At 35.1% G+C, this 23,211-nt stretch overlaps 1 protein-coding gene across 2 annotated transcripts in view; it reads right to left on the reverse strand.

The window, feature by feature from the left end:
* SYCP2 (synaptonemal complex protein 2) overlaps positions 1-23,211 on the reverse strand; it is a 45,501-nt gene that overhangs the window by 12,247 nt on the left and 10,043 nt on the right. For both annotated transcript variants that reach the window (XM_019548215.1, XM_019548216.1), the window contains 26 exons: positions 21,916-22,001; positions 20,846-20,934; positions 19,965-19,999; positions 18,171-18,313; positions 17,991-18,043; positions 17,636-17,681; positions 17,369-17,464; positions 16,282-16,342; positions 14,741-14,889; positions 14,310-14,384; positions 12,988-13,143; positions 11,943-12,042; positions 10,370-10,542; positions 8,911-8,986; positions 8,744-8,801; positions 7,854-7,990; positions 7,415-7,761; positions 6,644-6,768; positions 5,337-5,370; positions 4,649-4,719; positions 4,493-4,550; positions 3,534-3,589; positions 2,811-2,859; positions 2,423-2,597; positions 1,993-2,060; positions 1,096-1,269 (listed from right to left, as the gene is read on the reverse strand). In XM_019548215.1, the coding sequence (XP_019403760.1) occupies positions 1,096-1,269; positions 1,993-2,060; positions 2,423-2,597; positions 2,811-2,859; positions 3,534-3,589; positions 4,493-4,550; positions 4,649-4,719; positions 5,337-5,370; positions 6,644-6,768; positions 7,415-7,761; positions 7,854-7,990; positions 8,744-8,801; positions 8,911-8,986; positions 10,370-10,542; positions 11,943-12,042; positions 12,988-13,143; positions 14,310-14,384; positions 14,741-14,889; positions 16,282-16,342; positions 17,369-17,464; positions 17,636-17,681; positions 17,991-18,043; positions 18,171-18,313; positions 19,965-19,999; positions 20,846-20,934; positions 21,916-22,001 (2,690 nt within the window). The remainder of the gene's footprint in view (positions 1-1,095; positions 1,270-1,992; positions 2,061-2,422; positions 2,598-2,810; positions 2,860-3,533; positions 3,590-4,492; positions 4,551-4,648; positions 4,720-5,336; positions 5,371-6,643; positions 6,769-7,414; positions 7,762-7,853; positions 7,991-8,743; positions 8,802-8,910; positions 8,987-10,369; positions 10,543-11,942; positions 12,043-12,987; positions 13,144-14,309; positions 14,385-14,740; positions 14,890-16,281; positions 16,343-17,368; positions 17,465-17,635; positions 17,682-17,990; positions 18,044-18,170; positions 18,314-19,964; positions 20,000-20,845; positions 20,935-21,915; positions 22,002-23,211) is intronic.

Raw genomic sequence — 23,211 nt, forward strand, 5'->3', positions numbered from 1 at the left:
TTGACTAATTAGCTCTGCAGTAAAGTGTCACAGTCTACACATGCGCCGGTATTAGGGCATAGTAAATTCATTCACTCCACCGTAAGATAGTACTGTTGGGGACAGGGAGGCTGGGGCACAAGGGTGCTAAAGTGCCTAGCCACATGGCTGCATACTCTCAGCACTCTTGTGCCCCAGCCAGGCCCTCCACAACCCAACACTACCACCTCAACACTTTGTGCCCCTGCCAGTCAGGAGGTGCTCCGCCCTAGCTCAAAGTACTGCTGTCCCAGGCACATGTGTTGATGCTGCATCCTGGAGTAGTGAACTCCGGTTCAAACTGTTTTGGAGTTTATTGTGTCACTTACTGAATACCTGTGCATAGTGATAGGTGTTATAAATCTATAACACAATACAACTATGCAGGCAGATATTGTGGGTCCTAATCTGCAGGCCTCTGTCTTCTTTCTGCTTACTAAGGGGGCCCTAATCTGAAGGCTCAGTGCCTTCTTTCTGTTTACTAAGGGGAAGTGTAAACCAAGGCTGCTTACAAGCGTGGGGAAAAAAAATCCAAAACATAGCGCTTTACTTTCAACTCAGAGCACCACCATGCCAAATGCAATGTGTACCTGAAGAGAAATTATGTCAGTTTGACCCAGCCCGCCCAGCATCTGTATAGCTCATACACTTCAGCAGGGCTTTTTGGTGTTTTTATCTAATAGCTGATTGACTGAATCGCCAAAAAGCCCTGCTGAACTGTGTAAGCTATACAGGGAGCCAGGTCAAACTGGCAGGATTCCTCTTTCAGTAAAGTGTTGGTTTTTTGTTTTTCCCATGTTTGTCAGCACCTCAAAAGTCTGTTGAAGTGAGATAGTGAAGAAAAGGTAGGGCATGATTTCAAGAGCAGCTGATAACCCACAATTCTATCTGTTGTCTAAGGAAAGCATGAAGGCTTCCAAAAATTCATCTCAGAGAATGTAAGTTAGGCAACTCAGCATTTGGAACATCTTTAAAATCAGAGGGTTTTTTTTTTTTTTTTTTTTTTAAATACAGGGTACCAAGCCTTAAGGGGAAGCTGCAGAAATGGGTCTTTAGGAGAACAATATTGCAGTTTACCTGCATTTTTAGTTTAACAGGGTACTCTAAAGCTTCCTCTTCACACTCTGACTCTGAATTTGAGAGATCTTTGTAACTTTTTTTGGATAATGCTGCTCTTCGAGGCCTTTCTGGTTTGACCGTTTGTTTTCTGTTCTCATCAATCTTTGTACTTGTTTTTTTACAAGCAGGTACCTTTGGAAAAAAATAAAATCTTCAACTTTACAATAACGTTCAACTACAAGAAGTATGGGTAGGGCAGCAAGGTAAAACACTTTACATACTAGGAACAAAGCACTGAAAAATAAAATGATTGGAAAGTAAAAATATCTTTGCTGCATGACAAAGATAAATTACATTATTTGTAATGTGGCTCAACTGACTTTAGCATACTAACACCTGGGATGAATACAGCAAGTAATATTTAATGTTAGTCTAACCCTGGCTCAGACAAAACTTGGCAGGTTAATAAGCCAACAGTTAATTCCAATGATTAAAGACTGCTTTCCTCATTCTCCTGGTGAGAGGACTAGCTTATATTCACAATTTTGTACAAGCTAAAAATAGTGCGGATTTCCAATGAAACAGATGAAAATGCACACAGTGGTAAGTGAAGGTTAACAGACTTCTGGTAGGTGTTTTGAGAAATATAAAAGAAGAGACTAGAAAAGCAGCAGAAGTCTCTAGTGTATTGCAACTCTTAGCTAGTGTTATCAGGGAGTAAGACCTACCATATCCGACATTTTAATTGGCTCTACTGGTAAAACAGTTTAAACCACATTTAGAGACTAATTTTGAAATAACTTTGTAGAAGCTTCAGCAAATTAATAGAGATGATTAAAAAAATATTTAGCCCACTTAAGAATTACATAATGAAACACATATTTCAATGTGTATTAATTCAAGTTGCATTTTTACCTTTTTGTTCTTTGTTTTTTCCTCTTTAGAGATATCCATCAGATCTGCAGCTTCAGGGACTACTTCTGCTGTTAAAACAAAAAAGTTGAAAAAACTGCCATAATATCTGCAATTCTAACCAACTACATTAGTTTGAAGAAGGTATCATATTCATCTATTGATTTATTGAATCCATAAATAGTCTACAGCTTATTTTGATAGTAATAAGATTTTTCTAAAGTTTTTTTTTCTGGTCTAAATTAAGCACTTTTCAAAAATCGGTTTCATAAAGGCATAGGCCTAGCAAATGTGAAATGTGTTGGAAGTTAAGAGAAGAACACGATATATATTGAAATATAACGCACATTATCTATGGCAAATATAATTAAAATTTTGCAAATTCATTATAATGCAAGGTCATTCTGCAAATCTGTACATCAAAGTTTCTTACTTGTTTCTACCCTTTTTGGTTTCTTTAGGTTCTGATTTCTGCTATAGTCTGTTAGCTGAGGTTTATGCTTTCTACTGGACTCTTGTAGCCAACTAATGTCTGTCTTGCTGTCATCACCTCTGTATTCTGTGTCTGTGTCACTGAACAGATGCTTCTTGTTTTGATTATTTCTAGCCTATGATAAAGGAGTGTTTAGAAGTAATTTGTGTCTTTTATTTGTAATATAATTCTTACTTAAATAATATTGGTACCTTTGAAAGGGGGGGAAATAGGCAATTTGAGCTAAAAAGCCTGTCTTAGAGTTTTCAGAATCCTTTGTATTTATGGTTATTTAAAATATTAATTTTTGGTCTCTGCAATCAATTTTCCCGGAGTTTAAAGAGCTTACTTTTTTTCCTTCTTTTTTTTCAATGACAGTTCTTTTTTCATCAGGATTCCTAAAAGAGAATTAAAGTTGAAAATACCTAACTAGATTGTTTACACCTTACTACTTATGGTATATAAGCGTGTGGGAGGGGAATCAATGCACACATTCCAGAGATGATAATTTTGGTAAGTCTAGAGACCTCCTTCTCCTTTACAGATAATATACTAGCTTCCAAGTTTTAAGCAATAAGGGGCACCCAATAAATAGTCTGTTTTCTTGGGGAGTGAACACAATTAATGAGAGGACAGTACAAAACAGCCATTAGGCTGCCTCCCAACAAAGTGTCTTATGAGGAAAAAACAAAGCAATCTTCATAAAGAAAAACAACATGCACTAACCTAGATAACCTGATTAAAACAGAAAAGCTATAGGCAAATTTGCCAAAAGAAAAGGAGTAAAACCAACATGTAGCCTAAAAAGCATTAGACCTGTTTTACCTACTGAAGAAAAAAAAAAAGAAATTATGAAGTTATTTCCTGGGGAAGGAAAACTACAAGATGGTTTTCTTCACCATATCTGGAGGACTTGAATATGCCATGTGGACTTGCATAGAGGAAGGCTGATGAAAGCAAATTAAAATATTCATTACGACTATCTCTAAGAGAGAGTGGTCATAATGAATATTTCCATATTATTTTCCTCTATTGCATTTCCCATACACGAAAAACAATGTAATATGCTTACAGTTTTTTTGCTGGGTTTGTACTAGCTTTCAGTTTGGTGACATGTACTTCTTGGATCTAAAAAGGTAAAACAAACAAATGAGAAAAAGTACCAATGTATATTCATATTTTATACATTAGTAATTCAGACAAAGAACAAGTATATGCCTTTTTACCCAGATATTCTAGCTTTCAATTAAGTTAAAATAGTTAATTTTATATCTTAGAAATTTTCAAATCATTGCCTCAGATTTTCAAAGGTATTTATTTGCATCAGGACATATACTCAGGCATACTTGAAAATCTTCCATTTACATCTTTAGTTGTCTAAACATCCTTAAAAATCAGGTGCTTTGGAATGCAAGTTGCACAGATTTTCAAAACATCTAAAATCCCTTTAGAAACTGTGGTTTGGCTTCCAAAATTACTTAGGTACTTGTGAAAACTTTACTGTATACCTAATACATTCTAGAATTTAGTTTTACAATTATAAAATCAAAATAAAAAATTTGTTTGGTTAAACAGAACAATGCACTAACAAGACCAGCTGTCTCAACCACATTTTTTCTCTTTCTTTTTTTAGTTGACTAATTGGAACAAGAAGGTTCTGTTACACAGTCCTTTAAATAAGATCTTTATTTGTTTTAAAAACTATTTAAAAATGATTCTTCTAATAATTTTTATAACGGCAGATCAACAGAAGATCCCACTGAGTATCCAGGGGTCAATAAAACCCACAAAAAACCCCTCAGGTTTTGGCAGTGCGCCCTTGCAGCACCGAGAATACCTGACTGTGCAGTATGTGGCGCTGCACACATGTTTGCAGCACTACATACTGCATGGCCATGCTCGTCTGGATGCATCCAAAACGTTTATCTTATTCTGGGCCATGTTGTAATTTTCAAATAGAAAAACGATTTTCTATTAACAGAGTTCCTTTGTATTCTGTTCCTTTAATCCTAATTATAGTTGTAATCTTACTCCAAGCTTTATTGTAGGTTCATCAAATCCACTTGTGTTGAAATTGTAGACATCATCCCTGTTATAAGATTTAAAAAAAAAAACAACCTTTGCTGAATTGATGAATATTCAAGGCTAGATAACTGACATTTCCAAACAGAAGTACTAAATACTTACACATATCCTGCATTCTTATTAAGAGTAGTAGCAGTTTTCAGGTTTCTATAACTTCTATTTTGAACTATTTCCTATGAAGAAAATAGGAGTTATGTGGAGCTTATTTAGTCATCAGTAAAAAGCATGTTTTTCAGTATAAATATGGGAAATAAATCAGTTAACTAAGGGTATGACAAATGTAACATTCGTATTGCTATATTAGACCTTTCTAGCAATACAAAATTCAAGTGAACAGATGTGCATGCCCCCTAAACACTACTGGATGAAATAGCAACTTCTCTATGGAACTACATGTGGACGGTGAACTGTAATGCAACGGGGGCAGAAAGAGTGTCTTTGGATCCACCATATCCCATAGTGCCCTGCTTCTCACCCTTCACTTCTAAGGGGAAGGAAGGAGGAGCGCGGTGGACAGATAATGAGCACTGTGCCTGGGCGCTCAACCGTCAGAGTTCGAGAGGAGAGCTCTCCAACAGGTTCCCTGCATCTAGCCTCCTAATTCTGCTAGAAGGCTGCGGAGCAGATCTGGAGCCCCTTGGACACCAGGAGCTTCTTGTCAACCCTGCAGGACTATGGGATATTTCAAGTATTAAAAGTGCAATGAAAAACAAGATGTTGCTCTACTTTACTACAACATACCAATTTTTCAGATGAAATTTTCAGGTACTTCAACAAAATATAAACATACCTTATTGGCACTGAATCCGGACTTATTTAATGATCTAAAAAAAAATCATAAAATGTACTGCAAAAACATATTCAGTATACTACTAACATAAAAGAACAACTTGGTAGCATGAAGAAATATTTGTTAATAAAGTGTGGTCTGGTTATTAATATTTGCTAAAATAGAATCAAAGTTAACATGTGGCCAAGTTAGCACGTGTAACATAACAAAAATATATTTTAAAATTTCAGCACTTTATAAAATGGATTTTGCAAACAAACTGCACAAGTATAAATCAATTCCAATCAATCTCAATTTTTTTCAGGATTATTCCATATCATTCAGCAAGGCAGAAAGGTTTCATTTTCAAAGTTTTCTAAGCAACTTCCAAGCATATGTAGTAAATTTTTCAGAAGTGCACAACAACTATATTTGAATATCTAAAAGGTACAGTGTAGGGCCAACTGGGATTTTTGGGTGCACCTAGGAGCGTGACACTAAGATAGCTATATCCTTGTATCAATCATTCAGAAAACATGGCAGACGTGGCTGATCACCCAGGTATTATGACAGCTGAATCGTTTTAACTTTACCTAGTTATTTTTTCCAGCCAGCTAACATCAAAATTATAGAAGAGAGAAAAAAACATAAACAAAAATATTAACAGCAATAAAACTGGGTAAGATAGAATCAGCTAAGAGAATACAGACGTTGTTCTGTCTCACTGCCACAAATGGTAATAAGGAAATAAGTAGCTATTAGGGATGGTCTACACTTATGACCTCAGGAGGGGGAGCACAAGAATGTGCAAGATGTGTATGCAGCTCTAATGGTCACAGCCGGTTTTTGATCTTTTGTGTAAGGGGAATATGCGCAGCAAGCATGGAATCCACATGTATGTTTGTCTGAAGAAGATTCACTGGTCATATTTTCTGATCCCACCAAATTCCCTTTAATGTGGACAGAGCTTCTAGTATTTTCTATTTTTGCATGGCAGAACTGAACCAATATCAATTAGCACAGGACACAAAGGGAACCACCCGCAAACTTAGGAGTAAGTCATAACTAAGACATATATAAAGCAAAGCAAGAAATGTGGTTTCTTATGATGACCTCTTTTATTGGAACAACTGCACAGTTGGGATAGAGTTAGACAAGCTTTCAAATGCAAGACTTTCTTCAATGATGATGTCTTGCATTCAAAAGCTTGTCCAACTATGCAGTTGGTCCAATAAAATAAATCACTCTAAGAAATCCTTGCCCCTCGCATAATTTTTGAACCATCACAGCTGACATCACTCTTACACTACAAAAAGAAAACATCATACCTGTTGTTACCTAAAGATTCTGTTACTTTTCTTGCACAATTGCTGTCATTCCTTTTTTTGTATCGGTCACTAATTGTATTTATTAGTGATTCTGCTGCTTCACCCGTTTCTTTGGATTTTGCTTTCTGTAACAAAAAAATTTATTTATAACATTTTAACTTTGCCCAGACGTCTGCTTCATAGAAAGGCCAAGCTGCCGCTGTGGTACAGGACTTTATTCAGATAGCCCAGACTCCTATAGATCCCAGAAATTCACTAAGCTTGAAGGTATTCTTTCCATTAGGTATGTTCAACAGGTATGTTACTTGGGCAATGTAAGAAAATTTCTAAAGGAAATTCTCAAAGAAATTTCCCAACTACAGCTTTTCATACAGGAGGTATGAATCTTAACACCCTTATAAGTAGGACAAATAACAGTAATTAGTACTTACTTACTAGTGTTTGCAGGATATGACCCTCAGTTATTTATATTAATTTTTATTAACCAAAAAAGACCTAAAACTCACATTAAGAACAAGATTTTAAATCCTTTCACTTGGCCAAATTTTGATCCCATTTCTAAATATTTCAGAAAGAAATGTGTTTTAAATGGCATATTATGGTATAAGGTAACATTTACAAGTTCACTAAGATCCAGCATGATTATAAGCTGAGTGGTGAGCAAATAAGTAGAATTAAAATATGCAATACTGACATAGTGAAAATGTAACATAGAAAGTAAACTAAAACTTCCCTGTCTCCAAGGCAGACGAACCAAGATAAAACTCTTACCTTCTCAGAACTTTTGCGATTTGTAGTCCCTTTTTTATCTTTGTACTCCATTAAATCAACATTCATCAAAGATTTTTCAGCCATTCTTTTTGGATGAATTGATTTAAAAGGTGTTATTTCAGGTATACGGCGAGTATCTGTTGCCTCTGTACATAGTATTTTCTGTTCCAAATGCTTAGGGGTGGTTAGTGATTGCTCAGTTTGCATTCTGCAGTATTCCTCTTTCATTTTATTAGCTTCACTTTTTTGCTTCTTTTCTATATTTCTACTCCGACATTTTGGAGATGTACTTTCAAAAATTGAACAGAAAGCTCTTTGTTTGGAAACTCTTTCACTAAGAATAGAAACTAATGCAAATAAAAAAAGAAAGTTAAAAACACGCGGGAAAAATTGAGTACAAAAAATAATTTGCCATTAATAAATATTTATCAAGCTTCACCTTGATGGGATGCATGTCCTGCTGATGTATTTGTTTTCTGTTTGTCACAGCTTGTTATAATTGCCTCAGGCACAGAACATGCCCGTTTATTCCAGGTTTTATTTTCATCAGAAGAAATTTCCAAAATACCAGGCAATCTACAAAAATAATTCTATTGTATTAAAACTGAAACACAGAATTGGGTATTTATAAGTAACTATAATAAACATATGTCAGAAAAATATTTTTGAAATAATAACACTACTACATAACACTACTACCATTACATAACAAGGAAGATACAGTAAAATGGAAAATCATCACATTAAACTAAAAATTAAATATAGCAAACAGTCTATTTTATTTCAATTTTAAAAATTCAAAGACTATGATTAGACTTGCTTGTGGCTAAGTCTTGATGCATTCTTATGAGAGTCAAAGACAAGGGACATTTTTACTATTTGCTACAGGGATCACTAATACTAATAAAGAATGCATGAACAATGTGTTCTTTAATTGAAATAACTAGATCTTGCTAAAAATTCCTGACTTGTTAGCTCATTGCTTTTCATGACTATTAAAACACAGAAGATTTAATTGGTAAACATGTTTTTAAAATCCAGTCTGGAAATAGTTTGGTTGTGAATGACTGTTTCTAGAAGTTGCATTGTAGGAATGAAAGAAACCCAAAAAGTGTAATAAATGGCACAGCCTTTAGCTAATAGTTCCAAAATACTGCTAAATAGTTTAGGAAGAACTAGATATCTAAATTTTCTGTAATTCACTATAAGCACTTGTCAAATCACAACACAGGAATCTAATCAGTATATTTATGGAAGTACTTACAGGTAATGTTCTTAAAACTAGTCATTACATAATAGATGCATTAACAGTTGTCATGTCATACTTACAGAGGCTTATAATTTCTCTCTAGTGGTTGGGAATCAGGAACAATATCTAACAGTTCATCTAAATAAAACATGAATTTAGTATTAAAAATTAATTTTGCCACTTTCATAACAATATGAAAATAGAACAGTTTAAAAACAGTACTGTCAAAATTTGCCAAAGTACTCACCTAACATTTGTTTTTGGCCAGTCTTACTGTCTGCCTCACTTTGCATCAGTTCCAAAACTTCTTCAGCTGACATTTGCTATAGACAAAGTAAGAAATTACAAAAATATATTGGCATGGAAAAATATGTTTTATTCCTTATTAAAAAAAATTATTTTCAAATAAAACATAACTCTTTTCATTTTAAAACATATATGTTTTAAAAAGGTTTTCAAATCATCTTGCCTCATTTCTTATTCCTGACTTGCAATTAATTTGTGTTTCACAAAATGCATTGTCCAGTACACCACCCTGTCCCCCCTAAACTTACTGAATTATGTCTTTTAAGTAAAAAAAGTAAGTTTTACAGATAATTAACTAATTTTGATAAATCTGTACTATGTCTTAAGAGTCACAAACTTCTTAGGTGCAGCTGTACCTGGAAAAATGTTTTGGAATCCTACAATACCATTTCAATGTATTCAATGTATTCTTCTCATCTTACATCTTAATAGTAGTAAAGAGTCTTCAAGGAAATGTGTATACCTGTGGAATCCACTGTATTCAGATTAATTATCCAGTGACACCTGTATGTCTTCACTGAAGGCCTGATTCCAAGTTCAATTAAGTCAACAAGAGTGCTTAAAAGGACTTTTGAACTGGCCTTGGATTTGCAAAGCTAAGTCTAGATGACAATATTATTTTTTAAGCATATTTTGTAGTGTGATTTAAAAAAAATTGAGAAATTAAATGTCTGATTTTGAAAACAGTTGGATAAACAACAACAAAAATATTTAAAAAATAAATGGGCTAAATAAAACAGGCATGTTTATAAAAACAGGATTTCTATGAAGCTGATCATACATCTCTTTTGATGTACCCACATATTTATGTTTAAAGTGCTTACAACATTGGAACGCTTGTAAATAAGTTGTCTAACAACTAACAACTTCTTTATAAAAATTGTTTGGTGTTGTATTTTGATGGCAATCCTGAGATAAAGGACAGGAATATTTTGAATATGCATACTAAAATGTAATCTTTTCAATGATGTTTATAAATGTCAGCAATATTTTAGTAATTTACGGGTATCCTTTTGGTGCAAGAAAGCTAAAGAAAGCTAGGTCACTACCAATGTGCCGTACTGGAATTTGAGAATGGAATGAATAAAAAACAAAAACATTCTCCAGGAGACATGATTAGATTTAGTCAATCTCATGGAACGAGTGAGTCTAAAGTTTATATGAATCCTCAATTTCAGCTGGATGAAACGTAATCTGTAACGCAAAATGAGGCAGCAAAATGATTTAGAAAGAAAGTAATATGGACCTGCAAAGCTAGATTTGTATCCATATCAACACTGGTATGGACTAAACGATGTTATGAAAATAATCCAAAATTCTTTTCTATATAGTGAAGAACTGATTATGCACATATTTCTAAAATAAATTTTAGCAAGATCATAAAAATATAGGTTAGTTACTTTTTCTGCAGAATTATTCCTTTTAAGAGATTCAGACACAGAAGACATACATGCTCCAGCAGGCTCTAGATTTAAATTCTTTATTCCACCCTCAGTTAAAGAGTTATTATTAGTTTTTTCAGAAGAACTCATCATTTGCAAAGGTAGTTTAAATCGACCCTTTCGTGGAGTTGCTGTAAACAAACCAGAGGTTTGTTAGAATTATCTTTATCTATTAACATGATTGTGCCATCTATTGCATTAGTATAGCTAGAGGGTGCTGCATAACACCTCCCTTTATAAAGTTTTAAACAAGTCACCTAACTCCAGTAACAAACAAGCATTTATTTCAAACTATTTCACTGATTTTAATGAAGTTACAATGGAGAATAAGGAACAACAGGAGATTCTGTACACTAAATAAGGCACGGTTTCTTTGTGAAAAAGTAGTACATGAACATTAAATTAATGAGTATGCCATAACGCTTATGCACAGGAAAGAATCATAGAAAAATCAGGGTTGGAAGGGACCTCAGGAAGTCATCTAGTCCAAGCCCTTGCTCAAAGCAGTACCATCTCCAAGTTGTCTGATCCCAGCCAAGGCTTTGCCTAGCCAGGTCTTCTTAAAAAAAAAAGAGGAGAATCATTTAAAGAATCCAGTTGTAGTTTTAGTTTTAGAATCTCTTCTTGTGAGAGTTCTCAACTTTCAAAAATACTCTTTTAAAAAACTTTTTATGTTTATATGTAGCAGTTAGGATATTTGTGCTTTGGAGAGAGTTTCTTCTATCACCACTGAGCTCTTACTGGCTTTTCTTCTACAGGTCTCTCATGTAAAAAGGAGAAAGACCAAGCAGTGCCAGCTGTTGTAGTGGATTGCCAGGAGGCATGTGAACTCTACCAGGGGCCAACTAAGAATTATTTGTGGAAGATTCTTTCATACCTCCTGCCCTACTAATTTATTCTTTTGAAGCCAAAACCAGAAGCACTGGCCTGCCTCCCAGTTCCCAGGAGGGCTGAGCTCCTTGCATCACTATCTAGGAGGACAGTCAGATCATTCCAAAAGAAACTCATGGCCAAGCTGCTAGATAAGAAGTGAGGTTAAGCACCTCTCAAAGCTGGTGATGGACCATGTCAATCAGACAAGAGTGAAAACATGGTTAACAACTGTACAAATGAAGAAAAGCAAGTTTCACCAGGATTACTGCTGAGGGCACTGAGCATGCTGATTATTATGTGGTTAAGCAAATGCTACTTAGTTACATTTGAGATTCCTCAAAATAATATGCATTTCAGAGAAGGTGAAAAAGATTCTTGGAATTTTTACATTAGTATCTCGAAAGGTCCTTGAGAGGTCAAGTTTGAGAGGGTGCACAGAAATTTAAGAAATTAAACATCTGATAAAGAGATACCACAAGTAACATTTTCTTCTCAATTCCAGTTCCATGATAGCTTTTGTCTGATTGTAATGAGCATAAGAAAAGTTTGGCATAAAAAATGTCAAAACTATACATACTGCCCCAAATAAAGCAGTCTAAATAAGTTATTTTTAAAAATCAATTAATATTTTGAACCTTGAAAATAAGCAAGAACTTACAGGTACTGACAAATACCAATGGGCTCCTATCAGGCAAGCTACCAGTTCTTGGGACAACCACTGTTGCTTCGGACACTTTTCTCTTACTAGGTGTGATGATCTCGACATGCATAAAAAACCACAATTCATTAGCACAGTTTAAGACATAAATATATTTAACACACACACACAATTTAACATGTATGTGATTGCTGAAACATCAGTTTTTTTAAATATCAAGCCCTATATCCTGGTTCTTCATGGTAATAGCAATGTAAAAGGTGTATTTCCTACACTTTACTTTACACACAAGAGTTGTAATGTGGCATGCTAATTACAAAGTCATTAAAACTAGATCGTAATTTGATAAAGTAATCTAATAAGGGCCAAATATTCTTCTCTGTCTACTCCAATAACTGGGATGAGCTACAAAGAATTGTACAGGGATAAAACTACATCCAGTTAAGTTTTGAAGTAGACACCTGAAATTCGCTACACCTGAAATACTGAGGCTAAAAATCAACTGTGTAATTCAACAGATTTGTGTAAACAAAAGTTCTCCAATCCTTTGCTTCTCTCATGGCTCTTCTAAGAGTATCATTTATGCATAAGAAGATCCACATGAAGCTGTTATCTGAACATGCAGGGGATATAGACCTTCTTTACAAATGTCTCAGATTCCCATCCGTAGCTGTACTGTGTGTGTGGGTGTGCATTTGCACACATGAAACACTTGCCTTTAATAAGAAATGTTAATACTGAAGCTCATTAACTGCTCAAAAAGGGTTAAAAGAAACACTACAACTTCACTGATCACAATATATACAAGCATAAATAAAATATTCTGAAGTCACCTCTCAAAGTTGCACTGGCCTCAGAAAACAAGAATTCAGAAAAACAAGTTACATAACTTAGGGACAACTAGCATCAGAATGATAACTGGTACAAGAACACTCACTGCAGTATAACTACAATGAAATGAATTCCCTACTATAAAGCACAATCAAGTATTACATTTTACTTTTATTTTTGATGTACTGTTTTTAGTTATGGTAAGTTGAATTACCTTGGATCGAATATGTTCGCAGTTGTCTTGCTTAGTATTTTTATTCATATTTTTCTGCGCGTCATGAAGTTGCTGCTTTATGGACTTATCGGATTTATTTTCTATTTCTGACTTTCCTTTTATGCAAGGTGACAACTGACTTTCTGGTACAAGAACCTATTCAGTATTTTGGGAAAAATAATATCTTATGTAAGTTTAATGTGCATTATCCTAAAATACAGCATTAGAAAATAAGAGTAATTGATCACAGTGGTGACTCTCTTGATTTTAATTAGTTTTTCAAATGCATGAAGCATGTGGTTTGCTGGGAAAAGGGTGTGTTTCATTTAAATGCAACACTAAACATCTTAGTGTCAGCAAACATCATTCTTTACACAAAATGTAGTTGATTGTACAGTAAATCTATACGTTCTTACAATGCTCATCTGCCCACTTGCAATGCGAATATGTGGAAATTGGTACATGCAGTTGGATGGAATGAATACAAGAAGGATGTGATCTTTGGACTACATTTTCCTCCTAATTTTTTCAAAATTTTCTAGTAGTGGTATAGATCTACTGGTAGTAGAGCAGCTGAAATGTTTTTGTAAACAAAGCACTAGTGCCTGCCAGTACATTAACCACCATACTTATTTTGACCAGCTATTAAAAAGTAAGGCAACACACAGCCTAAAATTCCTGCAACCCACTGGAGCCTTGCCCATCTACTTCATAGTGCAGTCACTAATGGGGAATTCAGTAGAGGGGGTAAAACTGATGGCTCCTATTCAGAGAAGCACTTTACAGGAAAGAAACTGCAAAGAAGCACTTAAACAGGAAAGCAACTATATACCATCTGAAATAATGAAGATGCTTTCCAGGACCATGGCCATGGCCAGTGTTATTAAAGACGGTGAATTTCAGTGCCCTAGCAGCCCTAGATTTTGTTTGAAAAACTTCCTGATTTGCATACTGGGGTACCTTTTTGAAAAAAAAGACTTCTTTCAAATGTGTTTGCGTGTATATGTTAGTTATGGGATTTCAGTTCTGTAAACAAGGAGAAATATTTTATCTTCAATGATTTACTAATTGTCTTAAGAGATGTTTTGTTCTTGTGATACTTTATCACAAACAAATGGAGTAAAAGACCAGAAGTAGTATAAGCCATAGGAAAATGTCAACCTATCAGGGGAAAAAATCATTTTAAATAACTTGGCATTTGGTTCCTCAGTGACTATAGCAGCTGGCTGTCGCATCTTCCAATTCTGTAGCATCTCCTAAAAAGCATCATTTGATAATCTGCCCAATCAAAATAATTTCCATATCATAACTGAAAAATGTACCTGTGATCCACTTTCATCAAAAATGATGTGCACTGATGTTTTGGCAACTGATATAGCTTGCTTCCTAGTAAACCCCTACAAAATAGAAAGAATTCCCAGTTTAAAATACCTGCTTGCTCCTCTCACAGTTCTTCTACATAAAATGCAAACAAATATTTATTGTATAATCCCCAACCACAGAGTACAGGAAATTCCATGCAGAAGAAAGGAAAGGTTGCATTATATAAATGTATTTAGAATCTTTCCATTTGTCCCTGGCTCAGGGAAGAGCAGTTTGCTAATCTATGCAAGCAGTGGGGAGTAGGCTGTTCAAAAAAAATGTTTTATTTACTGCTCTTTCCTAAGTCCTTTATTGACAAACTGAGTGACATTTATTAGGTCACTTGACTGAAAGCAAAGAAGTTGAAAAAGGAAGAGAGTTTAAATCTTACCTTATATTTATTTGCACCATAAACCTTTCTGACCACATCTATAATTTCCAAGACAGGATCAAAATATAATAGGATTTGCCCTCCTTCTTGGTTACAGATGGTCATTGGGCTTTTTAGAATTACTGTTAATAACTTCTTTGATTCTTTTTCTATACAAAAGATGAATCTTTCATTAGGCTTTAAAAACACTTTTTCTATGGTGTTCCAAAGATCAAACTTAACTGAAATGAGACAGTTCTATGGCTCCCACTTATTACTGTTTAAACAAAGGTAATCTGATTACATTTGTTTTCATGAAACACTTCAAAATTCAACTTTATGAAAAACCATTTTTCTAGGTATTTCAAATATTCTAATCCACAGGTGGATGAAGAGCCATTGTTAAAGATATTTAGGTTATTTAATGGTTTATATTTGTAATATAAAGGGCTGGGTTCTTCAATGTGCTGTAAATACTTTAACTGTAGGCTGTGTCCTGCAAAAATCAAGAACTCTAAAGTCAAGAGGTTCACCACACTGCCAGTGCCATGCCCACAGTTCCTGAGAGGGTGTTACCCAAATCAGTTTGCTTAAAGCACAGTCCCAGCCCTTGACTTGCAGTTATAAAACTCTTAGGCTAAGTACAGTCAAAAAGCCTGAGGCTGAATTGATTCAATCTTTGCAGGTTAGTCAAAGCTGCACGGATTGAAGCAATAAACAAGTGAACAGACATCTACTTTTGATTCTGGAAATGCAGCCTCATGCCTGCAGTGGCCCAGGCCATAAACTAGGTGCGGTGGTGGTGCAGACAGCTGAAGCAGACAGCTTGGGCCAAGGCTAGTTTGCCAACTCTGCGAGAGGGGCAGCAGGGTTTGCGTGGGAGGTACAAAGCATCCTGGGATGCTGCGGGACTGTAAATAACTTGTATCTGGAGGGGTTCTGGGATAAAAGTTCAATAAAATGATTTAAACTAAAAGAAGTGAAATGGAAGGAACAGGTGTAGACAGCTAATCCTCTATCACCTGTGTACCTGGAGTCCTACAGATACTGAAATATTTATCTGAAGTATCTGTTATCAAGGATGTTTAAAGCTGTAGGACACAAGAACACTCATGGTGTATGACAAGCCACAACATACACTGCTGGTCAAGAGACTATTATATGGAGTAGAGGAATAGTAAAAATAAAATTTACACACACAATTAGGATCACAGGAAAGTAAGGAAGGTAGATATAAATTGAAACCAAACATAGGAAATATTACACATGCACGCACAAATCATTTAAGGGAACATTATAATTAACCAATTGTGGATAATTATCCATAATATTATGCAAATTAAGTATACATAGTGCACTTCTAACTTTAAATAACTGTGTACAATTGTGTACAATGCAACATTTAGTTTTGAAATCATTGAATGCAATGGAAAGTTTGCTTTTTTAACAACAGAGACAAGACCTCCAGATTTTACTAATTCCCAACATTTCAGAAAACAAAATAACATATAAATACATGTAACAAATCATGAATATAAGGATACATTTGTGAGTGTCAATACCTTCAAGGCTGTACATTTCTACCTCTTCTTCAGGTATAACAACTGTTTCCCACTGATGATCCTCAAAAAAAACAACCCGAAGTATTTTGAGGATAAAAGCTCATATTATACTAGAAGTAAATTTAAATCTCCATTATTATTATCTATAACATGTTGGTATGATTAAACCTAATATCTTATACACAGAAGTACTCAAAATGCAGTAATTAACTGACTGATTCAAGAAGTGATTAAAATCTAACAACAGCTTGGATCGAATGAGGTACAGAAAGATAAGAGAATAACAACTTCAAAAGTGTTCAAAATTCTAAAACTAGCACAATCAGTGATTGCTAAGACTCTGTAACAGAGGATAAATGTGCAAACAGATTTCCAGAAGGTATTAAAATGCAGATATTAATTCCCCCTCAATTAAAACACAATGCACTTGAAAACTTGTCTGAGTCTAACCCAAAACCACACAGTTGGTTCAGTACACTATATCACCTACAAAAATCCTTGCCTCACATATTTCCTGAACCATCAAGGCTATAACATCACTCCAACACTTGAACTTTCTATATTCAGAAGCTCTAAAATATAAAACTGATCATTTTCTTTATTGTAAATAAAGTAAAACATATTGCAAGACTTCTAATGGAAAACACTACTTGAATAGCTGTTTGCATTTTCCATCAATACAGGAGCAGCAAATGTATAAAGAATATCTTGTTCGCTTACAGCAAGGAAAGACATATCTGCTGAAGGGACAGAACCAGAGACCATAAGTAAGAGAATATGGTGCTTGTTTATGATCTCCATGAAATTACTTTCATTTGAATGTTAGGAAGCTTGTGGAAGTGCACATGAAATGCCCATTCTGGCTCTAGCGGTGATCAATTTTCTGTTTATCCTTATGTTTAAGAAAAAGCTATATAACACATATTTCTATTTAACACCTAGTTTAGGATCACTTATATTTGTTCACAGTACACCCATGAAATACATTATAGTGTTGAGAAAACATTAAATTGTCAAACATTAACATCTGAATTCACCCTTTGAAAAACCAAAATATTTTCAATGAGTTATGATAAAGTGAACTTACTTCATCATTTGCTGCTACATAAAAGGATATACTTCTGCTGCCAACATTAAAATCAATCCAAAATTCTTCAAGATTTTCATCCAGTGGTATCTGTAGCTAAAATATATACAAAAAAATTACCTCCAAAGGAATAGCATCTGAACACAGTCTGAACACCAATAGGTTAACTGTAGTTTACAATTTAAACAAACTTAAATACACATATGCCTACGACAGCACTACAGATCAATAGTACAAAGGAAATGATCCAGTTAATTTGTAACTTACCTCATGTTTATCAAGGACTGCTGCTAAGCAAGGATATGTAAAAACCCTATAAGAAATTATTTTTAATTAACCTTTTTTTTTGCAAAATTAGTCATATAATTTTGTAGTTAGTTCTTAAGAAGATAAGGTTTGGGCTATTTGTCTCTATCTGTACTATAGATTTGGGTTAGTTGTCTGTATTTGTACCGGTTCTTTCTATCTGCTAGTATTATTGTAGTTCAGAATTACTTTAAAAGAAAAAAAAAAAAATCATGAAAAAAATGTTAGGGCAGGACCTAGAGGAGTAACTTTTTCTGAAATGGATTTTCACTTTCACCCAGAAAACTTCTTTCCTGTAGTAACAATACTAATTTACCTTCTTTTATCTCCTAGTATGCCATTCACCTGGTTAAGAAATTTTCTACAGTCCTGTTAAAAAACAGAGAAAGATTTTAATAACATCATATCATCAGAAATTTTCTACAGTCCTGTTAAAAAGCAGAGAAAGATTTTAGTAACATCATACTCCTGGAAATAGTAGTTGTAAATCACTTACTGTTTCAAATTCGGAGTCTTTAATTCCTTTAAATGCATTGGTCACAAACTCCATAGAAAACCACTGGTGTGCCAGTTCTCCCCTTTGTTTCTCTGATATCATTCTGCATAAAGCTTCTGTAATGGCTACTTGTAAATCATAGTCTACAGCATACATTTTATAGGAACAAAATAATTAAAAAGAATGCCAACTTTAAAAATGTATATACATTTCTCAACATTATTTCTGAATTTAAATGTCTTTGAAAAAAATCAAACTTACTCAAACGTAAAAAATTAAAATGTATTTTTACGAGATGTTCTAACATCAATATTAAATCAGAGTGTCCAAACATAGCATTAAGTTACATTCAGAAAAATAAAGAGCCTGAGGCATGCCACAGGAATACTGTTAACAGAAACCGAAAATGTCAAAGATGGCTTCTATATCAGCTTTCTGCTCCCTGATGCTGGAAGCTGTGGGAACCAAATAAGCTCTTGGCACAAGCTATAGTAGCCTGAAAGCTGCTTTTACTAGTGCTGGCCATCGTCAAAAACTTACTCCCTTCAGATCCTTCACTGTTTTTAAACGTTAGGTTGATCAGGAAGGAATGGCACATAATTGGCTATAATAGCACATTTCATGTAAGTGCATAGCCTTGGGACAAATAAAAGGCTATAACCCTACACTACAAGGAGTATGTACTTACTCCAGGGCAGTCCAACTGGCAGCCCATGAAGTTGCTAACCCAGGCTCCTGGCCAGCTGCTGCTCCCTCATCACTTTAGCTGCAACAGCAGTAGGAATGTGGGGGCTCCCTGCTCCAGTGGCTGCTTTCTGCTTCCCTCTCAAGAGCAATGAGCATCACGGGGAACTGAGAGAGAGTCCAGAGCTGCATGGTAGGGGGACGGGGAAGGGAACAAGGTTTCTTGTGGGGAACGGCATCCTGTGCCGTGGTAAGGGCACAGGGTGTAGGTTGCAGTGGGAGGTGGGTGGGGGAACTGTGCCTGCATAGTTCAGTGGGGTCTGGGGATCATGCCTGCATAGTGCAGCAGGGGATGGGGTACCCAGTGCAGTGCTGGAAGGGTGTGGTGGTGCCTGTGGGGCTGTACAGTAAAGTGGGAAATAGGGGGAGCATCTGCACAGCCCAGTGGCCTGTGGTTTGACTGGTGTAGTCTGTGCTACATGCAGTCTCCACTGATGCAGCCCCCTGGGGCTTAGAAGCTGGACAGCCCTGACTTACTCAGTGTAAACAATGCTCATTAAATATAGGAACAACCTGTGCTAAATTTTTTGTATGGTGTTTCTCAGAGTGCTTATATCTCTAAAGTCATGACCTAGTCTGGAGCTGTCCAACTTGGAGCAGCTGGGGGCCACACACTTGCAGGGGCTTCTGCAAGCAGTGCCCCTGGTCTCCAAGCACCGAAAGTTCCCCCATCATTGCTGCACAAGGCTCCCTATTGCCACTACACAAGGAGTGTGAGCCTTCTCCCTCCTCCCTTACCAATGAATGAGACACCCACTCTACCCAGTACTGCCACCATGCTGGTAATCCCTTCTTGCTCTCACTGCCTGAGCACCCCCCACTATAATAGTGGAATACATTAAATGGTACATATCCAAGAAGCATTCCAAATGCTTTAAAGTACTCTGTGCATAGTTATTGTATGTGCTTTATGGATAATGTTATTAATGATGAATATGAATGATGAAAAAACTATTTTTAGCTAAACTGAGTATCATTAGTCTTGTTTTTCAGTTTATTTCCCACTTAAATGGTTTAATATAGAGCCTCAAAGAAAGATTCTGTGCTTACCTCCAGCATCTAAAATTCTCTTTCCCATGTCATTGCTATAAAATAAACAACAGTCTAAATGTTTAAACAAATTAAGATGGCAATGCAGACAGAGAAAGGTTTATTTAACACCAATGACTGTAGTCTGAATATGAAGTGAAACATAATGCTATTTTGATATCGACTTCAAAAGAGCCAGTATTTCATTCACAATACAGCAGTAGTATTTTTGACTCAGACCCATTAGCAATTTGAGAAGTAGGAATTCACAAACCAATGTTTAATAAGCTTCCTTAACAGTACCTGAAAAATGTGCAGATGCTTGTTTTATTGTAAGTCTTGTTAAGGGGAGGGCCATACAAATGAACTCAGTTCCCACCCCCATAATTTCTCCATCACAAATGAAGTTACTACATATTCTGTAAGTACCTGGGCTATATGAAAGAAAGAAGTAAATTATAATTATTTTTCACGAACTCCACCTTACTTCGTGGCTGATAGTTCTATCTGTTTTCCATCAGTTAGCCTGAAATCATCTTTGATTATGCATATCGTTGCAAGTACTTTCCTGGATGAAGAATCTTTCCTTCAATCAGTGCATTTATATTATCACCACAGAAACCATTACCAAAAGGTATTATTTTAGGGCAGTAAAATTGTTTTAGGACAATAAGGTAAGATAGAACCTAACTGTGGCTGAGAAACAATATACTGGACAGCATCAAAGGGAAAGAATGAGCCTCATGAACTTGGTTATATTGCCATGAGATAACTGTAGGCTGAATAGGGCCCATGTTTATAAAACTAAACATATGTTCAATAAAATAGCTTGCTGTTAAAATTTTCTCCCCCACTATGTGAACGATGCAATTTGGTAAGAATTAAAATAAAAGCTGAATTACATGATAAGCAACATTTCCTTTGTGGAAATTATTTTTTTCCGGGCATCTCGAGGCATGGTGTCAAGCATTACATTAAGTTTTCTTACTGCCTAAAAAGGGAGTAAAGAAAAATATGTTTAAATTTGAACTCCTCTATTAAACTTCTAATACATTTTAATTGTTCTCTGGCTGGCTATGTCAGCAGGCCAGATTGATGTAGTTATTCAACAACATTTATTTATTTTTACTATCAGTGACCCAAAGCAAAATCACAGCAAGAGGGATGCCTGACTTTACTCACACTAATGTAAATCAGATTAAACTGTAGCTGACTTCAGTGAATAGCCTTAACAGACACAGATCTACAGTTTCAGGGTAAAGGTTCTATTTCATAGGTATAATTTATGAAGCAAGATTTCCAAGTGTTAGTATTTGTGCATACAGTGACTGCTGGTACAAAAACATTTACCTGCACATTTTATGGATGCAACAAATGAAGATAACTATTATCCAGAAAAGGCTGGGTATGAAAATTTAGCCTTTAATATGTCTTTCTTGAAAACATACAAATGGGGGCACAGTCTCTAAAGAAAAAAGAAATCCACTTCATCCTTCATAGTTTTATATTCCAACAGTGAACTGATGGCCCTACTAAAGTCCATGAATAACTGCCCAATGTCGACAATGAGGGGAACATTTCATGTAAGTTATTTTATTAACATTAAAGCATATACATTACATAAACATTAAAGCATAAAACATTGCATAAAAATATGGTTAAAAACCATTAACAAACTTAAAAGATATTTCTTAACTGAACAATCTTATTATTTCATATTCTTTCATATGGTGTTTCTCTCCAGTGCCTTATTTTTACGTTACAACTCAAACCAGAAATCATACGAACAAACTGCTATAAATTAAAAAGTTAGTACATACATAATAGTGGCAACGTGCATTCTTAAAGCCAGTAGGAATATTTAATTTTTTAATAGGATTCTTTCCCTGTTCACATCTGTCTATATAATTTACTAGTCATCTTTATACCCCTCTGTTAAACCTCTAATTAAAAACTTTTAAAAAAGGATTACCTCCTGCTGAATATAAAAATTCATTCTTGCATCAGCAACAAGGGCACATGTTCTCAATATAAAGCTTTCTAGTATTTGTATTTTACCTAATTAAGAAAAAAATTGAAGTTAAAAATAGTTTACTCAAGGACTGAAAGAATTTTCATGACTGAAATAATTGTCATGCATTACCAAGAGCAGTCACAATTATAAGTTTATTATACATCCAGTATAAAATTAAAAATTAAACAATTTGTTACCATTTCATTTTCAAAGGCATATAAAACTTCTCATATTTAATATACAAACATATTACATTTTATATATTCCAGTTAAGATGAAAAACATGGCTCTTTGTATTGTTTATAGTAACCATATAGTACCTTTGGCTAACATGGAGTTTGCAGGATTAGTATACTCCATCCTGACCTTATATATTGCTCTAAGAATCAAAGGGATTGGTGAAAGGCATGATATCTAAAAACTGCTTTGCAAAGATTTCAAGTTCATATGCCCCCTAAAAACTGGGTACTGCTTTTGGTGGCATACAAGCCTATAATGGGATTCCAACCTGGGAAAAACACCTTGGCTTGATGATACTCTTCAAAGACTACATGTGAATGAAGATAAGATGACCTGATTAGGAAGTCAGGGGAGACAGATGGCTAGTCCAAGTGATATCTCATTACGTTGACAATAAAGAAGAAAATAAAAGTTGGGATGGTGTTTTACTTGCATCTAAATCAGAAAAAAAACCCCCAAAATATAAGCCAAATCTATAGGGAAATTTAAGACTACTTAGCTGACTACTGACTGAAAAAATCTGCTAAAATAATGGGCAAATTCTGAAATTTCCATTTTATTGCTATAGGTGGTAAGTTAAGGATGGCTGCTGATGCTTTGATTCCTTTTTATTATTTCATTAGGTGCTTGGGTGGGTTGAGTGGCTAGTCAAAAGATTTTGACATCATGTATATGAGGTCATAAAATGGGATCCTTGTGGCTAGCTACACAAAGATAATAAAATCTCCTATTGCTACAGTTAGTAATTATAATACTTTTGCAAACACTGCATTTTTTGAACAAAATAGTAAGATGCACATGATTTGTAGGGCTGTGTGAAGCTTCAGGTGGTGATTTGATTCAGAGGGTATTCAGCCTGATTCAGTGGCCAAAACTCCAAATCCAAATCCAATCAGGGGTCCAATGAAAAGGTCCGAATTGATTCAAAGCTCTCCAATCTTCGGAAAAGATTTGGAGTGCTTTGATTATTTGGGCAGTCCCCAGTGGCCTGCAGCTGACCCGAAGCTGGTAAGT

The sequence above is a fragment of the Crocodylus porosus genome, unplaced genomic scaffold (assembly GCF_001723895.1).
Source record: "Crocodylus porosus isolate Cpor-Errol unplaced genomic scaffold, CroPor_comp1, whole genome shotgun sequence".
NCBI classification, from domain to species: Eukaryota; Metazoa; Chordata; order Crocodylia; family Crocodylidae; genus Crocodylus; species Crocodylus porosus.